This window comes from Ovis canadensis, chromosome 20 (genome assembly GCF_042477335.2).
Source record: "Ovis canadensis isolate MfBH-ARS-UI-01 breed Bighorn chromosome 20, ARS-UI_OviCan_v2, whole genome shotgun sequence".
NCBI lineage: Eukaryota > Metazoa > Chordata > Mammalia > Artiodactyla > Bovidae > Ovis > Ovis canadensis.
In genome coordinates, this window is record NC_091264.1 from 25,399,085 (window position 1) to 25,425,753 (window position 26,669).

Genomic DNA, 26,669 nt, shown 5'->3' on the forward strand with positions numbered 1-26,669 from the left:
TGATATAGGATGATTTGAACTTAATGCCAATTCTTTGGTAAACCCTTAGGGTCAGAAAAAAGGTCTGTGTGGAAAATGTCATTATCCTTAAGAAGTATTGTGGGGTTTTTTTTGGTGGGGGGGGAGTTGTTTATTTAAGTGCTTACTAGGTCAGAGTTGCTTTGCTCTTGCCTAAAGCCAATAATACATTCAGAACAGAGAATGAAAATGTGAGTTTTTTCATAGATTCTAGTTCTAGTTTCTGCTAACATAGACAGTATGACCTAGGATATATCCATTCTTTATTCATCTCTCCATTTAGCCCACCAGCCAGCGGCCATTCAGCCATATGTATTGAGCTCAACCTTTGTCCTGCTGGATTTCTTATAGAAAATGAGAGAATGAGTCTGGTTTAGCATTTTTGACCTAAGCTCCTAGATCCTTAGGAGTTTCAGGGTTGTGCTTTCAGGACCTTCCTTCCCAGGATGGGCTAGGGAGATTGGGCAGGGCCTGAGACCCTACTTGCCTTCAGCCCAGAACAGCCCTGTGTTTAGTTGTTTTACATATTGAGATTTCTTTTCTTTTTTTCTCATTATTTATTTTTAATTGGAGTATAGCTGCTTTACCATGTTGTGTTCATTTCTACAGTACAGCAAAGTGAATCAGCCATACATATACATGTATCCCCTCTTTAGTGGGTTTCCTCCCCGTGTTCGTTTTGAACAAAGACTTCTTGACTGAAAAATCAGAGTCTCCATGGACCTTCCAGTGGTGACTCTCTGCAGCTTCAGGCCAATTGTTTTTCAATCAGTGCCCCTGCAGTGCAGGATACAGATATAAGATGGAGAATAAACCTGTCTCCCCCACATCCCTCCCCACTCCAACCCCCCACCCCACCCCGCCCCGGGGGGCTTGCTGTCTCTGTGAGGATAAACTGAGATTATAGTGTGAAAACCTGCTTGGGTAAACGACTGTTGCTAAGATAATACAAATAATAATTATTACAGTGGAGTCGGGCAATCAAGATATACCCACAGGGAAATACAGCCTATAATTCAGCCTACAATTAGGGATCAGGTAAAAGCAGTAGGCTCCCAGGGTCTCCACTCAGGGACTCGGGGAATTGCATGGCTTTCCTGGGAATGCGAGCCTGCTCGCCAGTGCCTCCTGGGGTGGAGGGAGGGGGGCTGCTGCGCCCCCTACTTCAACCCCCCACCCCCACACCCTTGCCCACCGCTCCCTCAGCTGCAGGGAGCCTCACAGTGATTGGCTGAGTTGGAAGTTGTTGCTAGGCTACCAGTCCGCGGGAGGCTGGGGCCTCTAGTCCCATCCTCCACCACAAATTCATCCCGCACAGCCGAGTTAATTCGGGCACCCTGTGAATGGGATCCCCAGCAGTTTAAATTGTCAGCTGCCAAGCGCCCATCTTTCTAGGATTTAACACTCAGCATGAAGGCTATGTGAAGGAGGGGAAGAGAAGCCTTCTGTTTTTATACTCTGGGTCACCTTAAATAGCTGTTTCTTTGAGCCTCCTCCCTTGAATTCTGGGTTTACTCATATATTCATTATTCATGGATGCATCTGTGTTTATTAAGTGCATGTTCCATGCACTATGGGACAAAGGGATGAACGATGTGGAGACCATCATTGCCCACATGAAGGGAGAAACATTAGGCACTTAAGCAAATAAATAAGATAAACATGCATCTAATTCTTTCTTTCCTCTTCAGTGATTTTACTAAAACCCCCTTTTCCCTACTAAATCTGTAGGGTCCCCCAAGTTGACAGGGGAAGGAGTGCTACTGCCAACTGTGCCCAAACTACATTACACCCAACCCATCCCCTCAGCGTGCCCTGAAACTGGGTACATCCTCGCATCTCCACAGTGCCTGTACCTTTGCTCTCTTGAACCCCTAAGTGAGCCTGAGTGCACCTTGATGAAGATGTGGGTTGGAATCATTGTCCCATGTTCAGGTGAGAAAGCTGAAAGCCAGAGACATCAAGAAACACTGTCCACGGTCACATGGAGAATTACCAGCATAACCAGTATTGAGCACTTACTATGTGCAGGCTCTTTTAAAAAAAAAACTGTCTTCCTAAAAAGAATGAAAAAAAAAAAAAGATCTTCCTCATAACTACCCAGTAAGGTATATAATTATTATTATACCCATTTTATAGGTGAAAAAATTGAGGCTAGAAGAAGTTATTTGACTTGCCAAGGTGACCCAGGTAGTGTGTGGTATAGCTGGAATTTGAACCAAATCTCCCTGGCTCCAAAGCCTAACCTCTTTTTAAGAACTGGATCTGGTCACAGAAAAGAGTCTCCGAGTGGCTAAGTCTTGGAGTGGTTTCCAAATGCTCTTCAAAACCGCCCAGTCCCAGGATCTTATTTATTTTTCAACTGAAGATTTTGGTACAATACACTCATAAAACCTGGTGAATTGGCCATACTTATCAATATGACTGACTGTTATCCATCTGCGATGATCTTGCCTTCCAATTTTTATTGGCTAATTAAGTCAAGTAACTCTTCCCTGTAAGCATTTCCATTGCTTGCTCTGTTTGCTTTTCATTTTCCTTTGTTCATGTTCTGAACAAACACCGAGCACCCACCAAGTATTGTGGGAGGCTTGGTGTGTGTAGGTGAGTGTGGCCCATCCCATCCTTGAGGAGTTCCCAGCGTAGAGCAAAGTCTCTGAAGGGTCTTCCATGGGCAAAGTGCAGTGAGAGGTCATGGAGAGGGCCCAGCGTAGAGCAAAGTCTCTGAAGGGTCTTCCATGGGCAAAGTGCAGTGAGAGGTCATGGAGAGGGAAGGACCACAGAGACCAGCCCTCAGAGAGTCTCCTTGATTTCGGAGACAGACCCACAGTTAGAGTGAAGACAAAGGTGGGAAAGGAGGTGGGAAGGAACAGAAGTGGTTGTGGCGGGTGTGGGCTGGGGGTGGCAGCAGCCCCCCTTGAGTTTCCCACAGAGCTGCTTTTAGATCCATCTTGCTGTGCTCCTTGTGGGACACTATGTTTCAGAGCCCAGCAGTCTGCAGCTTGGAAGGAGGCCTTTAAATGGGAGACGGTGCTAGAAAGAACAGAGATGCATAAAGAAGCCAGCTGAATTTATCCCTCCTTGCAGCACCCAGCAATCGCTATGCTTAACACTTGATTTTCTACCAATAGAGACTAGTTTAACCAGAAGATTAGGTGTTTTTCTCTGAGAAGACAGAGAAAGAGATGCAGAGAGTGAGACCTGAAGAGAAGCAAGGTGAGACAGAGATAACTCTGCACGCTTTGGGATGCCATCCTAGTGAGCAGTAGGAAAAAATATTAAACTGGGCACCTGAGTGGGAGAAATCAGACAACCTCTTGCCGCCTTTCAACCTGGCTACCCTCCTAATTTCCAGATAGCACCGTTTTTCGTATGTAAGTATATAGGAGATATCTATGTTATCTTGGCCACTGCCCTGTCCCTGTCAACCACCACCATATACAACTGAGAGTTGACTGTAAATGGATAATATACCAAAGCAATGATTTAAGTATTACAAGACTAATATGCATGCCTTTGACCTAGTATTCCCATGTATAGGAATTTATCCTGACGACAATAATTAAGGACATGGCAAAGAATTTAGCAAGAGATGATTCACTGCAAAATTGTTTAGAAAAAGCAAGGAAACTAAGAAGGCAACCCGTCTTGGGGACCTGCTCAATAAATAATGATATATCTTTACAAATAGCTGTCCATGATGCTCATGAATTAGGTTATAAATGGGTTCTTACTGATGTGGAAAGACATGATTAGGTTAAAAAAGCAAGTTACAAAACAGTGTGTGTAGTATGACTCTATGTAAGTATTCTTGTAAGTAAGAATAAGTATATAAAATAGTCTAGGAAGACACAAACCAAATGTTAACCTCTGGGTGGAGGAATTCCAAGACATTAATTTTACTTTCCTTTTGCTCATCTGCATTTAAAAAAATTTTCTTTTTTCCACAATGAATATGTATTTCCTGTGGAGTGAAAACAAATTTCCTTCCAGCAGTCCTAGTGAGCACCTCCTGCTAGGCGTCCAGGAGTGGGGGGGCGGCGGGGGAAGCTGAGCTAGGTACTCCTGACTCTGAGGCTTGTGAGAAAGGCCACCAACCCTGTGAGGCCACTTCAAGCTGCTCTTTAAGAATTGCCAAAAACCGAGTCCCCACCCTAACTTGACTCTCCAACCTGATTGGTCTTATGGGCAAGAACTCAAGTGACCCAATAACACCTTGATATCAAAATGCTTGGTTGCCTCATAACCTACTGGTGGGTTGGCTGCGGCCGCTCCCTGCCCCCAAGGGAAAACAGTCTGTACAAATTGGTACTTGGTAAAGGCTAATCTTGCTAAAATTGCAGAGCCTTCCCAGCTCGCCAGAAGGATCCTCCCCTGTAAGGGGGTGATGGCTAAGATGTTGCGTTGATCGGGTCAGCCCCAACTGCATCCAGGCAGCTGTGATTCTGAATGCTGGAGAGAAAAGGCCGTCACCATGGCAACCCAGGCTGGCTCAGCCTCTGGGATCAGTCCAACACCCAGAGAAAGGAGGTGGGGTCTGGAGTCAGAAGAAACACTGCCTGGTTGTCTGACCTCAGGCAGTACTCTTCGCTTTTCTCTGCCTCAGTTTCTACATCTGTAAAGTGAAACGGAAGCTCCTTATCTTACCTGCTTCCAGGATTAATGAGGAATAATCTGTGAATGGTAAAAATGTGAGAGGAGTAGAGCACCCCTAGCTTTGGTTTGTCCCCAAATCGCTGTGTATGACCTTGGACAAATCACTTAACCTTTCTGTGCCTCAGATGCTCTGTTTGTAAATAGGATAGTCATGTCCCCTGTGATAGCTTCTCAGATTTACTGTCAGGCGGCCATGAGATTCCCAGAAGTTGGAAGGAATCTTGGTCCTTACCACCCATGCAGGAATCCCTTTGATGAGTTCTTTGGCTGAGGTACTTGTCCTACCTCTGCTTGATGACCTAAAGTGGCAGGAGCTTACGACTGCACAGCTTTCCAAGTAGCCATTGATACATGATGCTAATTGTAAGAAAGTTCTTTTGTATAGGATGTTTTGGGTTTTGCTTTAAAAGAAACACTCAATTAATTAATTTCTTTATTTTTGGCTGTGCTGGGTCTCCATTGTGGTGTACGGGCTGTTTGTTGCTACTCACAGGCTTTCTGTAGTTGCTGCAAGTGGGGCTGCTCTCTGGCTGCAGCGTGCCCGCTCTGGGGCAGGCAGACTTCAGCACGTGCTGCGCACAAACTCAGAGTTGTGGCTCATGGACTTAGTTGCCCTGCGGCATGTGGGACCTTAGTTCCTAGACCAGGGAGCGAATTCCTGTCCCCTACATTGGCAGGCAGATTCTTAACTACTGGGCCACCAGGGAAGTCCCAGTATAGGTTGTTTTACAATTAAATGTTTGCTGTAAAAATTAGCAGTCCTTTTCAGATCTGTTTCCATTCCTGATTTTCCCAGCAGGTTTGCACAAGATAAAAATTAGCAGCAATTGGCAAGAAGCAGGTACAGGCCCAGTTCTGAAAGCTTTTAGCTTAATGTAGTGAAGGAGATGAGTTCCTGGGTCACACACTCTAGGTTAAAATCCCACTTTGTTCACTTACCAGATGGTTGCCCTTGGGCAACTTATGTTAGCTCTCCGAGCCTCAGTCTCCTGATTGGTAAAATGAGGCCAGAACTACCTACTTCACAGTATTACTGCTGTGACAGCACTTCTTATTCAGTGCACAACTCTAATTTCCCTGGTGGAATTCTGGGGGTGGCGGGGGGCAGGGCAGGGCACACCTTCCTCTGCCACCCCCTGGACAACACATCTGACCTCTGAGCGCCCCCCACCCCACAATCTGGCATGTGTAGGCTCTTATGTGCCCAAGCTGTGCCCCTCTCAGAAGCAGGCAGAAGGTTCACCTTGCTCGCCCTCCTGGGAACCCCTGCAACACAGCCTTGTGTGCGCATTTCAGGGCCTTCTCCCTCTCAGGCCTAAGCCAGGGGCCATAAAAGGAAGATGATGCAATGGCTTCAAGACAAAGTTTACCCTCCCTGTGACTCCCCTGCCTCAATGTTAGCAACCCCTCCTGCCCACAGACACAGCAGGCACTAAGCATGCGGTCCAGGATGTCACTGAGTGAAGCCTTTCAACTATATCACTTAATGGGACTCTCATAGAGGGCAAAAAGCCTCTAAGACTCAAAAGAATGCAGTCTGGTGGTGGGGTAGAAACGTGGTCCTTCGCCCTCAGTTGAAGGAGTCAGGACGCCTGACTAGCGATGGGCTCTCGGGAGCCAGTGATTTCATTCCTCTGAATGACAGGTTGATGCCTGAGACCTCTCCTGTGTCAGAATTACAGGTTTTTCTATTTATTGGATGCAGGATGAGATGGCATAATTGTCCCTGACCTCTTTATGCCATAAGGGCTGCTGAGAACCCGCTCCTCTCTGCTTCCTCCGCAGATGAATACCTTCGAGTCCTCAATGTGGGTGTGGCCGAGGTGAAGAAGTCCTTCTTGGGTCCCTTATCGCCGTCCTGTAAGATGGTGCAGATGATGAGGCAGTTTCTATACCGGGTCCTGCCTGAGGACTCCTACAAGGTCACCACCGGGAAGCTCCACGTGGCCCTCACCAGGTTCACGGATGGAGAGAGTGTGGTGGTGTCAGAGTATAAGTCCAAGGAAGAGCTCATTGAGGCAAGGGGGCGGGAGTTGGGTGTGAGGGCGGGGCCTTATGGGGACGGGGCGGGGAATAGGGGCGGGAAAGGGCGGGGCCTTGTGTGAGGGCGGGGCCGGGAGGGAGGGGCTCGGAATGAGGGCAGGGCCTAGTGGGCGGGCCCTGGGTGGGCGGGGCTGGGGATGAGAGCGGGCCGGGGAGCTGGGGCCGAAAAGGAGAGGCTGGTCTTGGTTTTTTTTTTGTTTTTTTTTTTTGTTTTTTTTTCATGTCATTTTATTTTATTTTTTTTTAAATTTTAAAATCTTTAATTCTTACATGCATTCCCAAACATGAACCCCCCTCCCACCTCCCTCACCATAACATCTTTCTGGGTCATCCCCATGCAACAGCCCCAAGCATGCTGCATCCTGCGTCAGACATAGACTGGCGATTCAATTCACATGATAGTATACATGTTAGAATGTCATTGGTCTTGGTTTTTTGACAGGCCTCTGGGACGGTCCACCTGTCTGCCTCACTTCCTTCTGTTTTCTGCTTCCCAAGTTTTTCCCTCCCTTCGCCCTCCTGCCAACCGCCTTTCTGTGTCAGGCACGCTGTTAAACGAGATGGACACAGAGAGACGCCAAAAACGAATCAGACTTGGTCACCATCCCACGTTTTAGCGCTCAGAGTCCCGCTCGTTTTGCCTCTGCCTTGCCCTCTGATTTGATCCTGCAGCTTCTCAGAGGCCCGTCTGTGTTATCAACAGAGGTCCTGTGGCTCCTGTCGGCCTGGGCTGCAGTGTTTCCCCACTGAGTTACTCCCAGTTTGTGGGAACGGCCTCCCTTCGCCCTTTCTCTTCCTTTGGTCCTTGATAAAAAGGATTGCATTATCACGAAATGGAAAGGGGGCTCTGATAGTGCACTTTTCTAAGCTCATTAATATAATTTTTAAAATAATTTTATTTACTTACTTATTGGCTGCGCGGGTCTTTGTTGCTGCACGGGCTTTCCTCTAGTTGCGGAGAGTGGGGGCTACTCTCTAGTTGAGGTGCGAGGGCTTCTCTTGCTGCTGAGCCCTGGCCCTAGGGTGCTCAGGCTTCAGTAGTTGCTGCTTCTGGGGTCTAAAGCACAGACTCAGTAGCTGTGGTGTGCGGGCTTAGTTGCTCCGAGGCATGTAGGACCTTTTTGGAAACCAGGGATGAGCACATCTCTCATAAATTGGCAGGTGGATTCTTTACCACTGAGGCACCAGGGAAGCCCCCATTAATGTAGACTTTAGTTAGGAATTGTTAGTGTTGAAGAGTGCTGTGGATATCCCCAATTTTCTTTCAGGACAAAGGGGTTGAGCACATGCCCCTCCACACTTATTTCCACTCCCCTTCCCTCCTCTGAATGCAAGGCCCTTGCCACCCATCCTCACTTCCCCACACTGGCATGGCTTTGATCCCGGTGAGAGGGAGGAATAGACGGTGGGCATGGACACTTCCTCCAGCCGCCTCATGTCCCTTGGGTTTATTAGCACCCAGTTCTTCAAGACTTTTGTGTCCCCAGTCCCCTTCCACCACTTCCCCCTCCTGCCCATACCAGCCAGAGCAGGTCACACAAAGCAGGCTTCTGTGCCTTTGCGCCTGCTGTTCCTTCTGCCTGGGATGCCCTTCCCCACCCCACTTCACCTGCGCAATCAGACTCCAGTCACTCCTGCCAGGGAACTTGCCTTCATTACCTGCCGGCCTCGCACCCGCTGAGTTGGGTGCTTCTTTGGGGCCCCGTTGCCCATGCCTACCTCCATCACAGCATCTGTCACCACCCTCTTTGAACATTCCCAAGGGTGGGCATATCCTTTGATTCCAAAGGATCAGATTCGAAAGGCCCAGGCCAGATACATAACAATGGTTGTTGAATCCCACTGGATTCATGGAAATTTGGTGCCAGAAGGAAGCCTGGATATCACTGAGGCCACTCTCTCCCTTTAAAGTTGGGACACCCTGCCCAGACGAACCAAGGAGGTTACCAAGGACCCAGTCAGGGTAACTGACTTGGGGCCCCACTTCCCTGGGCAAGGCCTCCACCTTGGTGTAAGGAGGGCCAGGCTAGTGGTGGCCCAGAGGCTGCAGGTCCGTCCTCCCCACGCAGCCCCCAGGCCTCGGGTGTGTCAGCCCTGTTCTCTCCCCACAGGCCCTGTACTGCAGCTGCTTTGTCCCTGTGTACTGCGGCCTTATTCCTCCAACTTACCGTGGCGTGGTGCGTGCTTCAGTGTGGGAGGGGGCGAGCTGGGATCCAGGGGGGCCCCTGTGACCCGCATCTGTGAGGGATGGTCTCAGAATTCAGTGGGAAGAGCACAAGAATTGAAAAGGCCCTTGCGTTTTCCTACTTAGAATTCCCAATGTAGATGGATTTCTGGGGCTTTAAGATGGCCTTTCCCCCAGTGGGTTGGGCTTCTCTCTGCACCCACCAACCCATTACTAAGCCTGGCAAGTCAAGGCTCCACAGGTTTGCCAGATTTTCCCAGTGGGAAAATGCAGTCAGGGTGAGACTGCGCCTCTAACCAGCTTCAGCTGATGCAGATGCTGCTGGTCCACAGACCACACTCTGAGCAAGAGGATTTAACCTGCATCTCCTCCTCATTTTACATCTAGAGAAAATGAGATCCAGAGACTAGAGTCAGCTAGCAGATGGACCCTTGTTGCATGTCATCCATGTAATTCTCAGGCGCCCAGAGAGTTGGAGCCTCTGTGTCTGTGATCCTTTGTTCATAGTTGAGGGAACAGAAGCCCCAGGAGAGGAAGGGACTTGAGGGTGGACACTTGGTGGTGAGGAGGGTTCTGAAGGGTTTGTGGGGGGAGGTCTGACCTCAACAGAAGAAGGCAACTGGGCCCTGCAGCAGCCTAGAGGGGGAATATCTCACAACCTGCTCAGACTCACCGCATGTACACCTTCTCATAAGGCCCAGGGGATGGGTTCCATTCCCCAGCCCTGCCCTCAGCCGTTGAGGGACTTGACAAACAGTGACTGTGCCAACTTTACCCAGAGCATGGATGCCCCCGAGCCTTGGTGTCAGAGCTTCTCCCGAGGAACCCATTTCCTTTGGTTTTTTGGCCTTACCACGTGACCTTTGAGATCTTAGTTCCCAGACTAGGGATCAAACCCATGCCCATGCCCCCATGCCTCTCCCCTCCCACTGGGATGGCTGAGTCTTAACCTCTGGACCATTAGTTAAGTCCCAAGACCCATTTCTTTGATGACCTGAGTAGGGGAGAGGGCCTCTGACCCCAGATGAGCATTTCTCACGAGCATCCCCTGCCCCACAGCGGTACATCGATGGGGGCTTCACCGGCATGCAGCCCTGCTCCTTCTGGACCGACTCCATCACCATCTCCACCTTCAGCGGGCAGCAGGACATCTGCCCGCGGGACTGCCCCGCCATCTTCCACGATTTCCGCCTGTTCAACTGCTCCTTCCAGTTCTCCCTGGAGAACATTGCCAGGATGACCCATGCCCTGTTCCCCCCAGACCTGATGGTGAGAGACACAGGGATCTGCAAGTGGGCGCAAGGAGAGCCAGGGAGGGTGGTCGGGTGGGGAGGAGGACTGGGATGGGGGAGCCGGGGGGCCCCACTCAGTCCATCTGTGTTTTCCCCCTTCACTGGTCCCTTAAACCCCCTTGTAAACCTGTATCCTGGCCTTGCTGCTACCCAGGAATGAACAAGTGCCCAAGGTGCTTCCAGCCTTGATTCTTTCCCCCTGACTGTGTCAGAACTGCTGATAGGAATGTTGGCTGAACTCTCACACTCTGACATGCAGTTTGGGGTCAGCAAACTATGGCTCAGGAGCCAAATCCAGCCCATCGCTTGTGAGCTAAGAATGGACTTTCTATTTTTAAGGCATTGTTAAAAAAAAAAAAAAAGAAATGACATAAACTATGTGTGACCTGCAAAGCCCCAAATATTTACTATTTGGCCCTTTACAGAAAAGGTGTTATGGGCAATATCTCGGGTAATCCGGCAGCATCCTCTGTAATACATACAGTTATTATTCCCATTTTACAAGTGAAGAAACTGAGGCTGTGAGAGGTCACATTCAGACAGCCAGCAAGCCGATAAGTGGCTGTGCTGGGATTTGAGCCCCGTCTCCTAGTTCTGCTCTTCCCACTGTCCAAATGCACCTTCTCTGGTTCTGCTAGAGACCTCTCACGCTCTGCGGCCCAGGGGACACTGATGATCAGCTGTGAATGGTTTAACACCTTCATGCAGCATCACTATGGACACATGGTCAGGAACTGCCCCCCACTTCTCAGCAGATAGCAAGGGAGGAGTACGTTTTGAAAAGCCCATCCAGGGAAGCTGAAGAGCAGTGGAAGCAGCTGCTTCAGGCCAGGGGGCCGCCAGGCTCTGCGTTGCTGCACCCTCACTTATTTCCTGGTGCTCCACCTTGCAGGTCCTCCACAATTACTACTACCGAGGGTACAAAGATGCTGTTTTGTACTTGAGGAGGCTGAGTGAGTACCATGTGGGGTCAGGAGGAAGTGGGGCGGGGGTGAGGGGCGGTAGGTGGGGGGCAGTAGGTAGGGCAAAGACAGAAAGTAGAAGAGCTGAGTAAAGAGCGTTTCCCCCAGTTTGTGAACTGGAGGTGCCCTTCAGGCAGGAGAGCCGGAAATGAGTTCAAGAACCCGGCTGTCTTCACTGTCGAGGACAGGCCGCTGTGGCCAGAAATTATGGTCTCTGTGGAAAGGGGGCTTACTGATCAGACTATATCTACAGTTTTTGTACAGATAAATTTTCTGGATTTAAAAACTATGCTTAGGTTGGGACTTTGCAAGCAGTCCACTTGTTAAAACTTCACCTTCCAAAGCAGGGGTTGTGGGTTAGATGCCTGGTCAGGGAGCTAAGATACCACATGCCTCGTGACCCAAAAAACAAACATAAAACAGAAGCGATATTGTAACAGATTCAATAAAGGCTTTAAAAATGGTCCACATAAAAATAAATCTTTTAAAAAGTCAATATATTAAAAAATAAGTAAAGAAAAGTGAAAGCTAGGAAATATATACCTTGTATCTCCTTGGAGAATTCCATTTTCATATCATTACATCTTCTTGTATTTTATTCTCTTTCCAGTGAAACAGTAGTGTTAATATAGAACTAAATATAACTAGTTTATGTTTGTGTGAGACTTTGAGTGACATATTGATCAACAAATGAGAGAGAAGAGCCCTCACCCTATGTTGGTTTGGAAAGCATGGTCCCATCCCTGTGTATCCTCTGTGCATTGTGTGATTTCAATGGCATCTATTACACACTCTAACTCCATGCAAACGTCTCTGTTAAAAGGAAAGAAAAATGCTTTTCTATATCTAGAATTAATTCCATGGGGCATATTTCCAGGAAAAAAAAATGATTCCTGGATCAAAGGATGTTTACCAAACGTTCACTTCAGTTCAGTCGTTCAGCTGTGTCTGACTCTTTGCGACCTCATGGACTGTAGCACACCAGGCCTCCTTGTCCATCACCAGCTCCCGGAGCTTGCTCAAACTCATGTCCGTCGAATCGATGATGCCATCCAACCATCTCTTCTTCTGTCATCCCTTTCTCCTGCCTTCAATCTTTCCCAGCAACAGGGTCTTTTCCGAGGAGTCAGTTCTTTGCATCAGGTGGTCAAAGTATAGGAGCTACAGCTTCAGCATCAGTCCTTCCAATGAATATTTAAGACTGATTTCCTTTAGGATGGACTGGTTGGATCTCCTTGCAGTCCAAGGGACTCTCAAGAGTCTTCTCCAACACCACAGTTCAAAAGCATCCATTCTTTGGACTCAACTTCCTTTATGGTCCAACTCTCACATCCATATGTGATTACTGGAAAAACCACAGCTTTGACTAGCTGGACCTTTGTTGGCAAAGTAATGTCTCTGCTTTTTAATATGCTGTCTAGGTTGGTCATCGCTTTTCTTCCAAGGGACAAGTATCTTTTAGTTTCATGGCTGCAGTCACCATCTGCAGAGATTTTGAGTGAGTGAGTGAATTTACTCAGTCGTGTCCGACTCTTTGCCACCCCATGGACTGTAGCCGACCAGGCTCCTCCATCCATGGGATTTTCCAGGCAAGAATACTGGAGTGAGTTGCCATTTCTTTCTCCAGAAGATCTTCCCGACCCAGGGATGGAACCCAGGTCTCCCGCATTGTAGGCAGACGCTTTACCGTTTGAGCCACCAGGGAAGCAGAGATTTTGGAGCCCCCCAAAATAAAGTCTGTCACTGTTTCCACATCTATTTGCCATGAAGTGATGGGACTGGATGCCATGATTTTAGTTTTTGAATGTTGAGTTTTAAGCCAACTTTTTCATTCTCCTCTTTCACTTTCATCAAGAGGCTCTTTAGTTCTTCGCTTTCTGCCATAAGTGTGGTGTCATCTGTATATCTGAGGTTATTGATATTCCCCCCAGAAATCTTGATTCCAGCGTGTGCTTCATCCAGTCCAGCATTCACATGATGTACTCTGCATATACATTAAATAAGAAGGATGACAATATACAGCCTTGACGTACTCCTTTCCCAATTTGGAACTAGTTGTTGTTCCATGTATGGTTCTAACTGTTGCTTCTTAACCTGCATACAGATTTCTCAGGAGGCAGTTAAGGTCTGGTATTCCCATCTTTTTAAGAATTTTCCACAGTTTAGTGTGATCCACACAGTCAAAGGCTTTAGTATAAGTCAATGAAGAAGAAATAGATGTTTTTCTGGAACTCTCTTGCTTTTTCTATGATCCAACTGATGTTGGCAATTTGATCTCTGGTTCCTCTGCCTTTTCTAAATCCAACTTGAACATCTGGAATTTCTCAATTCATGTACCGTTGAAGCCTAGGTTGGAGAATTTTGAGTGTTACTTTGCTAGCGTGTGAGATGAGTGTAATTGTGTGGTAGTTTGAACGTTCTTTGGCATTGCCTTTGGGATTGGAATGAAAACTGACCTTTTCCAGTCTTGTGGCCACCGCTGAATTTTCCAAATTTGCTGGCATATTGAGTGCAGCACTTTCACAGCCTCATCTTTTCAGATTTGAAATAGTTCAGTTGGAATTCGATCACCTCCACTAACTTTGTTCGTAGTGATGCTTCCTAAGACCACTTGACTTTGCACTCCAGAATGTCTGGCTCTAGGTGAATGATCACACCATTGTGGTTATCTGGGTCATTAAGACCTTTTCTGTATAGTTCTGTGTATTTTTGCCACCTCTTCTTAATATCTTCTGCTTTTGTTAGGTCCATACCGTTTCTGTCCTTTATTGTGCCCATCTTTGCGTGAAATTTTCCTTTGGTAGCTCTAATTTTTTTGAAGAGATCTCTAGTCTTTCCCATTTTATTGTTTTCCTCTATTTCTTTGCACTGATAACTGAGGAAGGCTTTCTTATTTCTCCTTGCTATTCTCTGGAACTCTGCATTCAGATGGATATATCTTTTTTTCTCCTTTGCCTTTCACTTCTCTTCTTTTCTCAACTATTTGTAAGGTCTCCTCAGACAACCATTTTGCCTTTTTGCATTTCTTTTTCTCAGGGATAGTTTTGATCACCGCCTCCTGGGCAATGTTTTGAACTTCCATCTATTGTTCTTCAGGCACTCTGTCTATCCAATCTAATCCCTTTAATCTATTTCTCACTTCCACTGTATAATTGTAAGGGATTTGATTTAGGTCACACCTGAATGGTCTAGTGCTTTTCCCTATTTTCTTCATTTTAAGTCTGAATTTTGCAGTAAGGAGTTCATGATCTGAGCCACAGTCAGCTCTTGGTCTTGTTTTTGCTGACTGTATAGAGATTCTCCATCTTTGGGTGCAAAGAATATAATCAATCTGATTTCAGTATTGACCATCTGGTGATATCCATGTATACAGTCATCTCTTGTGTTGCTGGAAGAGGGTGTTTCTATGACCAGTGAGTTCTCTTAGCAAAACTCTATTGGCCTTTGCCCTGCTTCATTTTGTGCTTCAAGGCCAAACTTGCCTGTTACTCCAGGTATCTCCTGACTTCCTATTTTTGCATTCCAGTCCCCTATGATGAAAAGGATATCTTTTTTTGGTGTTAGTTCTAGAAGGTCTTGTAGATCTTCATAGAACCTTTCAACTTCAGCTTCTTCAGCAAGGCAAACCATTTAAATCTATGCCCCAACCATTAATGCCAAAGAAGCTGAAATTTAATGGTTCTGCAGATATCTGCAGAATATCTCAAAGATATTTTTGTGTGTATCCTTTGATGGGAAACACGACCTTGCCCCTAGGCTGCTCTTGGCTGTTTCTCCTTGGTCTCCCATTCCCTCCCTTCCCTAATTAACAACTGCTTGAACCTGCCCATTTGAACTCAGGGAAGGTTGAGGCGGCTGAATGAAGGCTGTTTCCTATAATCAAAGAAATACGGGACACAGCAAGACTTTGTGCCTAGGAACCTCTAGGGCCCTGTGGAATCATGGTGAACTTTTTCTGTATGTAGTTTTAAAAAATATGTGTTTTAGGAGTGAGATTAAAAGATTGAATGTGGTTTTTCTTCCCCCTAGGATATATGCATTAAAAAATTTTTTTCCTTCAAAATTGCCTCCTGCTTTCCCAAGCTTCCCTTGTCCAGAATTTACTTTCTCCTGGGTCCTTTCTCCCAGTTAGAAGGATGGGGAGCAGGATGCAGGGAATGTGAGCTCTGGAAGTGAGTGGCCCTGGGCCAGAACCCCCATCCCCCAAGCTGCGCGAGCTCCAGGAAATCACTCCACCTCTCTGAGTCTTGGTTCCTAATCTGTACGAAGGGTTTCTTTAGATCCTGGTTCTCGACACACCAACTGTGTGACCTTGAGTAAGTAATTCACCTCCTGGGGCCTGTTTCTCATCTGTACAAGATGGCTGGTGGTGGACCGTATCTCCACTCCTAGCCACAGTCAGTCCAGTCCACTGCCTGCTCTGACCTCAGAGATAGGCCCCTCCTCTCACCTCTCTGCAGACAGGCACCTCCTAATCCTGACTGTCCTCTGACAACTCCTCCATCCTCCACATTTGCACAGGGGACAGCTGGGAAGCTGAACCGCAAGTATCCAAAAGGAGGACCACCTGGAGGGTGTGTGGTGGTGGAGATGAGGTCTCACCTCCCGCGCCCCAGGAACAGGAGGGTCTGGCTAGGGCCAGGCTCCTTCCCACCACCAGCCGGGGAGTCCCTGCATTCTTTCCTCAGTGACGGTGTATACTGAGGACTTGGGGCTTGGGGATCCCCTGTTTGGTTCTTGGATCTTGGAGCAGACACCAATTCCCTACCTCAGGGAATCCCTCTACGGCTCAGATTACAGCCTGGCTACCAGGCTGCCTCCATGCCTGTCTCTCCCTTAGAATTTTCCTTCATCTCCCTCTCGGGGCAAGCCCCAGGGAGAGATACAAAGTGGAGTTTTAAGCATCTCTTGTCTCCCCTGTTTCTCAGGAACCCCGTATTTCACCCTCTGGAGGAACCCAGTGACTTCTCACCCTTCCCCCTTCCACCCTTAGCTGGTTGGGACATTCTCACCGGTGTGAATGGCGGTCTTAAACCCAAAGATGAAACTCTAATAGCAGCATTGCAGCCATCCACTCCCGAACTGGGGACAGTATATGGAGGATGGCAGATTTTCCCCAATGGTGCTGGAATCACTCCAAGTAGGAACAGACACAACTCATAAGGGAGAAAATGTCTCATGCTGGCTGCCAGCTGTTTTGGCTTCCTCTTCCAATTTGCCAGTGTGTGCGTGGCTTTCTCAGTGCAAGCTTCAGCTCCAGCACCTAAACCCTCTTGGGTTTGATAGGCCTGGAGTTTTCTCCTGGCACCAGATGCAGGCAGGAAATACTGACATATCCTGAGAAACTGTGGTTGGTGCCCAGAGCTACACTCTCTTAATCCCCACCTACCATCTGGGAGCAGAAATCGGAAGTCTGCTCCAGCCTCCTGCCTGTTTTCTGAAAGGGGGTCAGCTCCGGCAGGAAGCCACACCTGCAAGGTGTCACCCTCAACTCCTCAGCTCACATCCTGGCATCCTCAGTGTCCCCTCTCCTAAAGGCTCACATTGACTTAATTATTTCTGCTAGCAGGTGAGCCTCCCTCTCCACCCTTGGTCTCCCCTGCCAGTCGCCTTTTGCCAAAACAAAGGACACTGCTTGCTGGCATCCTTGAAAATCCGCCTTCCCTACACAGATGCGTGGACATGGGTGCTGAGTGAGACTGGAGCTCAGAAGTTGCCACGTTTGAAATATCCGTCCCACATCCAAGCATGCCTGGCCAGACTGATCTTCCTGCCTCCCTTCCTCCTGCTCACAATTGGATAGGTTTTCACACAGACAGACAGACAGACACACACACACACCTGTGAAACCAGCACCACAGTCAAGATTGGGAACAATCCATCAAGCCTCCAGTTTCCTCGTGCCCTTTTGGGATCTCTCCCACCTTCCTTCATTCCCCCACCCTCAAGCAAACCTTGATGTCTCTCTGTCATTATACATCAATTTTCATTTTTAGATTTTTTTTGATAGATAGAGTCTTATAGTATGAATTCTTTTTTGTCTGCTTTTTTTCACTCAGCATGATTATTCTGAGGTTCATCTGTGTCATTGCTTGGTATAAATAGTTCATTCCCATTTGCATTCCAATCAACTGTGTGAATATACCACAGTTCATTTATGCATTCACCCTTTAATGGGCATAGAGGTTGTACCCAAATTGGGGCTGTTATGAATAAAGTTGCTGTGTACATTTCCTGGGTTTCCTAGGCAGCACTAGTGGTAAAGAACCTGCCTCCCAATACGGGAGAATATAAGAGACATGGGTTTGATCCCTGGGTCAGGAAGATCCCCTGGGGGAGGGCATAGCAACCCACTCCAGTATTCTTGCCTAGAGAATCCCATGGACAGAGAAGCCTGGCAGGCTATGGTCCATAGGGTTGCAAAGAGTCAGACGTGACTGAAGCGACTTAGCATGAACGCATGTACATTTCACGCTTGAGTTTCTGTATGGACAAAAGCTTTTATTTCTCTTGGGTAAATACACAGGAGTGGAATGACCAGATCATATGGTGGATATATGCTTAATATATAATGTATGTATGCAAATAGATGTATAATATATAGTATTTCAATATAAAATATAATGTATATAATAGTAGTAAAACACACATAAAATTTATCATCTTAACCGGTATAAATGTACAATTCAATAGTGTTAAACATACATTGTTGTGCAACCAATCTCCTGAACTTTTCCATCTTGAAAAACTAAAAGTCTATCCTGATTAACCACCTCCCCACTTCCCCCTTCCCCTAGGCCCTGACAACCACCATTCTATTTCTATGCGTTTGAATACTTTAGATACCTCATGTCAGTGGAATTGCAACAGTATTTGTCTTTTTGTGACTGGTTTATTTCATGTATAATGTCCTCAAGATTCAGGCATGTTGTAGCATGTGACAAGATTTCCTTCCTTAAGGCTGGATAATATAGACCGTGAATATAGACCAAGTTTTCTTCATCTATTTATTTATCAATGGACATTTGGGTTGCTTGCACCTCTTGACTATTGGGAATAATACGGCAAGGAACATGGATGTGCAGATATCTCTTCCAGATCCTGTTTTCAATTCTTTTAGATATGTATAGACTGAGACACATACCCAGAATGTATGTTTGACTTTTTAAGAAGTTGCCAAATTACCTTCCAAAGTGATTGTATCATTTTACATTCCCAGCGGTGTATGAGGATTCCAGTTTCTCCACGTTCTCACCAACACTTGGTATGGTCAATCTCTTTTAGTTTTTGTGTTTAAAAAAAAAAAAACTTATTTGGCTGCACTGGATCTTAGTTGCAGCATGTGGAATCTCTTAGTTGCGGCATTTGAACTCAGCTGTGGTATGTGGGCTCTCGCTCCCTGACCACAGGTTGAACCTGGGCCCCCGGCATTGGGAGTGTGGAATCTGAGCCACTGGATTCCCAGCCACTGGAAGTTCCCTGGTCAGTCTTTTTAACATTAACCATTCTAATAGGTGTGTTGTGGTATCTTATTGTGATTTTAATCTGCATTTCCTTAATGACTAATAATGTTGAACATCTTTTCATTTGCTAATTAATTGTTCAAGTATATTCTTTGGTGAAGTGTCTGTTCACTCTTTTGCCCAATTTCCCCCTAGACCTTTATTTGTTAAGCTTTATTTTTTTGAACTGTTTTAGATTTACAGGAAAAATGTGAAAACACTACAGAGAGTTTCCATATACCCCGCATCTAGGTTTCCCTAGTATTTTATGTCTCACACTTGTTAGATACTATAGCATAGTACATAGTGCATACTATGGTGTGTTGTTTATAATCAATGAGCCAACACTGATAAACTGTTACTGACTGAAGCCCATTCTGTATTCGGATTTCCTCAGCTTTCACCTCACGTCCTTTTTCGGACCCAGTATCCCCTCCGGGATCCCATGTCACGCCTAGTTGTTCTGTCCCCTCAAGCTCCTCTTGTCTGTCACAGTTGCTCAGATTCTCCTTGATTTTAATGACCGGTGTATTTTGGCCACCTGATGCAAAGAACTGAGTCATTTGAAGAGACCCTGATGCTGGGAAAAATTGAAGGCAGGAGGAGAAGGGGATGGCAGAAGATGAGACGGTTGGCTGGCATCACCGACTCAGTGGACATGGTCTGAGTGAACTCCGGGAGTTGGTGATGGACAGGGAGGCCTGGCGTGCTGCAGTCCATGGGGTTGCAGAGTCGGACTCGACTGAGCGACTGGACTGAACTGTGCTGTGCTTAGTCGCTCAGTCATGTCTGACACTTTGCAACCCCACGGACTGTAGCCCACCAGGCTCCTCCATCCACGGGGATTCTCCACCCAAGAACACTGGAGTGGGTTGCCATGCCTTCCTCCAGGGGATCTTCCCAACCCAGGGTTCGAAACCAGGTCTCCCTCACGGCAGGTGGATTCTTTACTGTCTGAGCCACAAGGGAAGCCCAAGAATACTGAAGTGGGTAGCCTATCCCTTCTCCAGCAGATCTTCCTGACCCAGAAATTGAATCAGGGTCTCCTGCATTGCAAAGATCCTTCACCAGCTGAGCTACCAGGGAAGCACTTTGAATGAGCTACCGGCCAGATATTTTGTAGGATGTCCCTCGGTTGGGGTTTGCTTGATGTTTTTTCTCATGGTTAGACCGGGGTTGTAGATTTGAGGGAGGAAGACAACTGATTCGAAGTGCCATTCCCGTGACCTTGTATCAAGGATACGTGCTGCCTACGTGACATATCACTGATGACACTGCCCCTGGTCACCTGGCTGGGGTCGGATTTCTGGCGTCTCCACTCTAAAGTTGCTCTTTCTCCTTTCCATACTGTGCTCTTCGGAAGGAAGTCACTATGCAAAGCCCCCATGGAAGGAGTAGACTGTTTCCCACTTCTTTAAGGGCCGAAGTATCCACTGAAATTATTGGGAATTCTGCATGAGAGATTTGTCTCTTTCTTCCCCATTGACTTACCTATTCAATCATCTGTTTATATCACTATGGACTCTTGAGTACTTATTTTTCACTGTGAGTTATTATTCAGTCCTACTTTATTTATTTTGTTAGTCAAATTGTTCCAGTTTTGACCACTGGGAGCTCTTTCAATTGGCTCTTTGCCCATTTACAAAATGGAATTGGTTGTTTTCTTATTAAGAGCTTTTATGTGTTCTCTATAAATGCCCTTTTTCAGAAATACTATTTGCAAATAATTTCTCCCAGTCCATGATTTCTCTACCCAACTCCTTAAGAGTGTCATCTGAAAAGGAGAAATTTCTTATTTCAGTAGGGTCCGTATTAATTGTTATCCTTTGTGGATCACGCTTTTGGTGTCTTTATCTAAGAAATCTTTGCTTCAGTCAAGATTAACCAAAAATCTTTCTCCTTTGTTTTCTTCTAGAGTATTTTTAATGTTTTAAAATACAAAGGTTTTATTATTAAAAATCAAATAACTGAGTCATGGTGAACTCAGTTCAATTATTTTAGGCAATTACAGTATACAAGGAGATTAACATTTACCAGTAAGAAAAACAGGTATAGGCAATTAATTTCTTAGAGACATTAGTGATTGGAAGGAGTCTGGGGAAAAGGAAATGTTCAGTCTATAAAACAAAACAAACAAAAAAATGACCCCCAAATTAAATAGAGCTATTTTTGCAATTTTATTAAAAATTCAGTGTTTTAATAATTAGGTTAGAAAGGATATGTGTCCTCCAAAGAGTCACTCTGCTTGCACCAAAAGACTTGGTTCTTTTTTTCCTAGTAGAGCAATATTTCCTTTTTATTTTTTAATTGAAATATATTTAGAGATATAATTGACACAGAGCATTATATTAGTGTCAGGTGTACAAAGTGAAAGTGAAGTCACTCAGTCGTGTCTGACTCTTTGTGACCCCATGGACTGTAGCCTACCAGGCTCCTCAGTCCATGGAATTTTCCAGGCAAGAGTACTGGAGTGGGCTGCCATTTCCTTCTCCAAAGGATCTTCCCAGCCCAGGGACTGAACCCGGGTCCCCCCCATTGCAGGCGGACGCTTTACTGTCTGGGCCACCAAGGTGTATAGATGATGGTTAAAAGTTTGTGTATGTCGCAAAACAACCCTCACAAAAAGTCTAGTTACTTCCGTCACTACACAGAGTTATAAAAAACTTTTTTTTTTCTTTTGATGGGAACTTTTAGGATCTACTCTCTTAGCAACTTTCAAATATTCGATAGAGTATTGTTACTTCTAACTCTAGGCACCAGGCTGCACATTCCAACCTGTGACTTATTTATTCTATAACTGGAAGTTTGTACCTTTTGACCCCTTCCCCCATTTCTCTCACTCCCCACCATTCTTCCAGAGGCTTTCCATTTTTTTAGGTTTTCATTCACGTCTGTGACCTATCTTGAGTTAATTTTTTATAAGGTACAAGATATAAATCTAAGTTCTTTATAAAGAATGGATATCATGTTATTCCAGTGTTGTCTGTTGAAAAGACTTCGCTTTCTCCATTGAAAGAACTTTGCATCTTGGGCTACAGTCAGGTGTCTATGTATGTGATGGGTCTATTTCTGGACCTCCTGTTGATTCCACTGATGGATTTACCCATCTTTATGTCAGGACCATCCTGTCTTGATCACTATAGCTTTACAATAAATCTTGAAACCTGGTAGCCTTAGTTCTCCAGCTTTTGTTCCATTTTCAAAGTTGTGTTTGTTATTCTAGGTCCTTTGCATTTTCATCTGAATTTTTAAAATGGCTTGTGAATTTCTACACTGAAAGCAATCACATTATATTTTTCTTGTCAACTAACTCTCTCATCCTCTGTAATTACCACCTCAAACCTTCTGCTCCTGACCTCCAGTCTTCTATTCTACCTGGCTTCCCACTTCACAGAGGAAACCAAAGCCATCAGAGGGGAGTTCTCTCGACTTTGCGCCACCAAATATACAGACTGACCCTTCTTTGCATATGTCTAGAGCTCACCCACCCTCCTGGGCTCAGACCCCATTCCTGTCTCGGAATTCTCCAGTTTCTCATCATTCCCCTTTCTCTCCAACCTCAATCTCTCAACTGGATCCTTACCAGCAATGTTTAAATCTACCCCAGCCTTCTATCAATACCCAGTCATTCAATATAAATTCAAGTAAGTAAAGAAAGGCTATTGAAAAGCACTAATCCAGGAATTCGCTGATGGTCTAGGGTTAGAATTCTGGGCTTTCTCCACCATGGCTGGGTTCGGTCCTTGGTCAGGGAACTGAGATCCCTCCAGACACATGGCAGAAGCAAAACAAAACCAGTGACAAGCACTCATCCTGTTGACGAGGATAATTTGGGAAACCATTTTTTGCAAACCCCATGCCGATGTCAGGGGTTAGAAATGCCACCTGTGACCCCATGCTGTTGTTTTTCCTAGATGCTGCTTATCTTAATTCTCCTTCCAAGAGAGTGATTTTCCCCCGGGTAGAAGTGTACTGCCAGATAGAACTCGCTCTTGGCAACCAGTGTCCTGAATGCTGTCAACCGAGCCTCCGAAGAGAGCCGGCCAGTCCAGAAGAATCCAGACAGCTTCACACACAGTGGGCTCCCAAAGGGGATGGGAGGGCTGGCCGCAGTGCACCTCCGTCCCCACCCATGCAGGCGCCCGAATCCGCATGTGACTGGCCGGTGGAGGCACCTGCTTCGTCACCTGCACCACCACCAGCCCCATCACCATCACGTTCTCCAACTGACTTGCCACCTGCGCCACTCCCAGCTGTGCCCTTACTCCCCAGCTCAACACCTGGGCTGTCCCCTGCATCACCATCACAGCAGATACAACCGACTGCATCACCACCCAAGTCCCCACCCCGCCAGGCCTCTGCGTCCCCCAGGCCACCCCTGGGGCCTTCCACTGCGGGGCCACCTCCGGTGTCGCCCCGACATTCTTCTTCAGCATCACCTGCACAGCCACCTGTGGAGGAACTGGGCCCAGAACAGCCCCGAGGTATGGACCCTTCTGGCCTCTCCCAGCTGCCTCACATCCGGAGCCCATTGGCAAGTGTGTAATGATGTGGTAGCTATAGCCATCGCTTTAGAGGGGTGCACTGGTTAGTCAGCCCTTAGCATCAGTGGCTCTACTGGCTATGAGGAGGGGCCACCGCGAGAGGGCAGTGTGCTTGACTTTTTGTTTTTTCCTTTAGTTTGTGCGTACGTCACTTCATTCGTGTCCGACTCTTAGCGACCCTGTGGACCATAACCTGCCAGGACCCTCTGTCCATGGCATTCTCCCAGCCAGAATGTTGGAATGGGTTGCCACTCCCTCCTCTAGGGGATCTTCCCACCCCGGGGATCAAACCTGTGTCTCTTATATCCCCTGCATTGGCAAGCAGGTTCTTTACTGCTAGTTCCTGTCTAGTGATTCTCAAAGTGTGGTCCCCAACCAGCAGCAATAGCCTCACCTGAGAACTTGTTAGAAATAAAAACTCTCAGGTCCTACCACACACCTACTAAATCAACAGTTCTAGGGGTGGGATCCAGCTGTCTGCATTTTTTGCCAGCCCTCCAAGTTCTTTTGCCCTCTCATGTTTGAGAACTGCAATTCTAGTAGATTTTTATTTGAAAGACACTGTGCCAGGGCAGTGGTACTCACAGAGCAGTCTGTGGACCAGTGCCAGTCTCTGAATATCTGTTACTTGTGTACAATGAAATGAGTACAGAAAGTGAGAGCAAGCGTTTCGAAATGTTTATAGCAATAAGATAGAGCCGTGACATCCAAGAGTTTCATCATTTTCTACTAGTTCCTTTGTAATGCATTTTACCAAAGTACTAGTCCATTATGGATTGTAAGTATGATTTTTAGAAATTGGTTCTTCAGGACAAGTAGTTTGAGAAGCACCTCTCTGGGGGCTTCAAAGATGAACTGTTCTCAATTCCTCACTCTCAGGAAATGTCCCTTCCAACAGAGGGGAGGGCATGGATGCTAACTTCAAAAATACAAAAAGAAATTCTTAAGTACTGTGTAACCAGCAAAAACAGTGTTGAGGGAACTTACAGAGAATAAGATCACCTCTCTCTGGGGGAAATAAGGAATGCTTCTCAGAGGTGAGGGGTAATTTGAAAGGGGCAGGATTTTGACAACTGTGGTTTGTGGGATCTGACCAAGTAGAAAGAACATTTCAGATTTTGTTTATTCTAGAGGTCTGGGTGCAGAGAAGGAAGGTACAAGGCACCTTCGGTGTGAAGAGGACACCTGCTTGGCCACTGTAGATGGTCTGGGTGGTGACCAAGGGAGAAAGGTCCAAGTGATGGAATGAGGCCAGGCTGTAGGGTCTTCATGGTCCATCGGCTGGGCTTTCATAGTTATTATGATAAATAGGAGCACAGGTTGGCAAGGCTTCCTTTTTGTGATTCCGCCCCGGGTCAGGTGTGACCCCCTCCTTTTCTGGAGTAAGTTCACTTTGTCTTTTCTGTTTTCCTTTTCTTTCCTTTTTTTTCTTTCTCTCTTTGGGAATAGGTTCACTTTGCCTTTTATTTTGTTTTTTCTTTTCTTGTCTTCCTTTCTTTCCTTTTTATTTTTTTTTAGAATAGGTTCAGTTTGATTCTTTTAATCACAAGACAAACATACCAGAACATTAGGAGTCAGAAAGTTGTTCAAAGTGTTTCACTTGCTCTCTTATTCCCAGTTAAATAAAATGCATTTATTTTATGTTATCACACCAGTGCTTAAAGCCGGCCATCTTCAGGGGCCTGAATAATCATGGGTCTGGAGTTGGCAATCCTCACTTGTATCGGGGGTGGGCAGAGAGTACAGATAGACCAGTGGTTTTCCACTAGAGGCAATATTACCCCAGGAGACATTCGGCAGCACCCAGGGACATTTTTGGTTGCCACCTGATGGGAAATGTAGTCGGGAGAAGCCGGGGATGCTGCTAAACATCCTACAGTGCTCAACCCTTACACCAAAGACTAGCCTGGCTGGTGGCGTCAGTAGTTCTCCGGTCGAGAAGCCCTGCTGGGTCTCAGCGGTGACATCTGAGGCCATCAGGGGGAGTTGGACAGAATGCTGCCCTCAGGGGTTCATGTTATTTGTTGTTTTGCCATGTTATTGTTGGGGGTGGGAGTGTTGCAGAAAGTCCTGGGAAAAATCCATAAACAAAGGAACCACAAACAGATCTGGGCAAGTGAGGGACAGCCAGCAGGTCCCCAGATGAAAGATCTCCAAGTTCCTCAGATAGACGAACGTGCTAATCTATTCCATATTATTATCATTTACATGTGTTACATAATTACACCTTAATATTCATGTATTCTATATCCCCATACTCGTCGGAAACATGCAAAGAGCTTACTTAAGAATAGTGGCCATAACGAGATTTCCCTGGTGGGCCAGTGGTTGACTCCACGCTTCCGACGCGTGGGGAGTGGATTTGATCCCTGATCAAGGGAACTAAGATCCCACATGGCTGCAGCATGGCCAAAAAATTTTGAAAAGAATACTGGTCATGAAATGATTTGTATTTCCTATTCCGGTAAAGAAGACAAAAAAAGCATCACAGAAGGCAGGTGATGGAAGGTTCAGGCCCCTGTGGGGGATTTTCTTGAGAACTTTCCCTAACACAACTGGCTGCTTTTTAGGAGAGAATTACGCCAAGGGTTAGCTTCAGGCCTTCCCGCAGATGCCGCTGCCGCCCTGGATCTCAGTCAAGTCCCCAAATATGATTCTGGTCCCAAATATGAGAATTTAAGAAAAAGAGTTTCTAAACATTCTCACCTTCTTCTTATTGTTATTTCAGAAATGACTTAAGTACTCCTCCTCCCCGTCCCCATCTCACTCACGTCTTCTATATTTTTATTTTTGGCTGCAGCTCCCTTTGCCTCTTCAAATTCGAAAAGCACCGTGCCTCTGGCTAATGTGAAGGAAACCGCCAGCAAGCCTCACGCAGTGTGAGTGTCTCCTCGACTGGGGACAGTTTCTTTCCTTCGGTCGGGGAGGGGGCCCAGCTAAATAATACTTTCCATCACTTTAGCTGCCTGGGGATCCTCTTCTGGATGTGATTACAGACCACCGCCTCCCTTTTCTTTCCTTCAGTGGGGGGACACGGGGACACGAGTCTGTTCCTGCCGACAGCGTCATCCCCCAGTCCCTGCTCTGTGCACTGGGGGGGTGTACGTCCTCTGGGTGCGGTGGGGGAGTGTGCACGCTTCCTCACACCTGATTCTCGGGGATGTCTCAGGTCAAGAGAGCTGGCAGGCCTGCTGCACCCTAGCCTTGGGTGGGTCCTGCACAGTATAATTAAGGGGACTCTACCCCAAATCTCCCTTAATCCAACTTATTTTCTAATAGCATAAGAAAGGGGCTAATACTGCTATGTTGCAGATTGTCTCCAGAAAATCTGCTTTCATAATGCACATCAACCGTCTGGGTTGCGTAACGTGTGCTCTGTTGTTACCCTTGCAGCTATTACGAGACGGCCGGGGAAGCTTTTTTTCCTTTAACCTCTCTGGGAATCACAATACCCAGACTCCCTTGCT

The 26,669-nt window shown here is 46.6% G+C and overlaps 1 protein-coding gene across 2 annotated transcripts in view; it reads left to right on the plus strand.

The window, feature by feature from the left end:
• Positions 1-26,669, plus strand: part of PNPLA1 (patatin like phospholipase domain containing 1) — a 52,280-nt gene that overhangs the window by 18,874 nt on the left and 6,737 nt on the right. The window contains exons 2-7 of one of the 2 annotated variants that reach the window (XM_069564223.1): positions 6,460-6,692; positions 8,829-8,894; positions 9,962-10,171; positions 11,087-11,147; positions 22,573-23,142; positions 26,003-26,081. In XM_069564223.1, coding sequence (XP_069420324.1) covers positions 6,460-6,692; positions 8,829-8,894; positions 9,962-10,171; positions 11,087-11,147; positions 22,573-23,142; positions 26,003-26,081 — 1,219 coding nt within the window. The remainder of the gene's footprint in view (positions 1-6,459; positions 6,693-8,828; positions 8,895-9,961; positions 10,172-11,086; positions 11,148-22,572; positions 23,143-26,002; positions 26,082-26,669) is intronic. The other variant, XM_069564224.1, reaches the window with a different exon arrangement.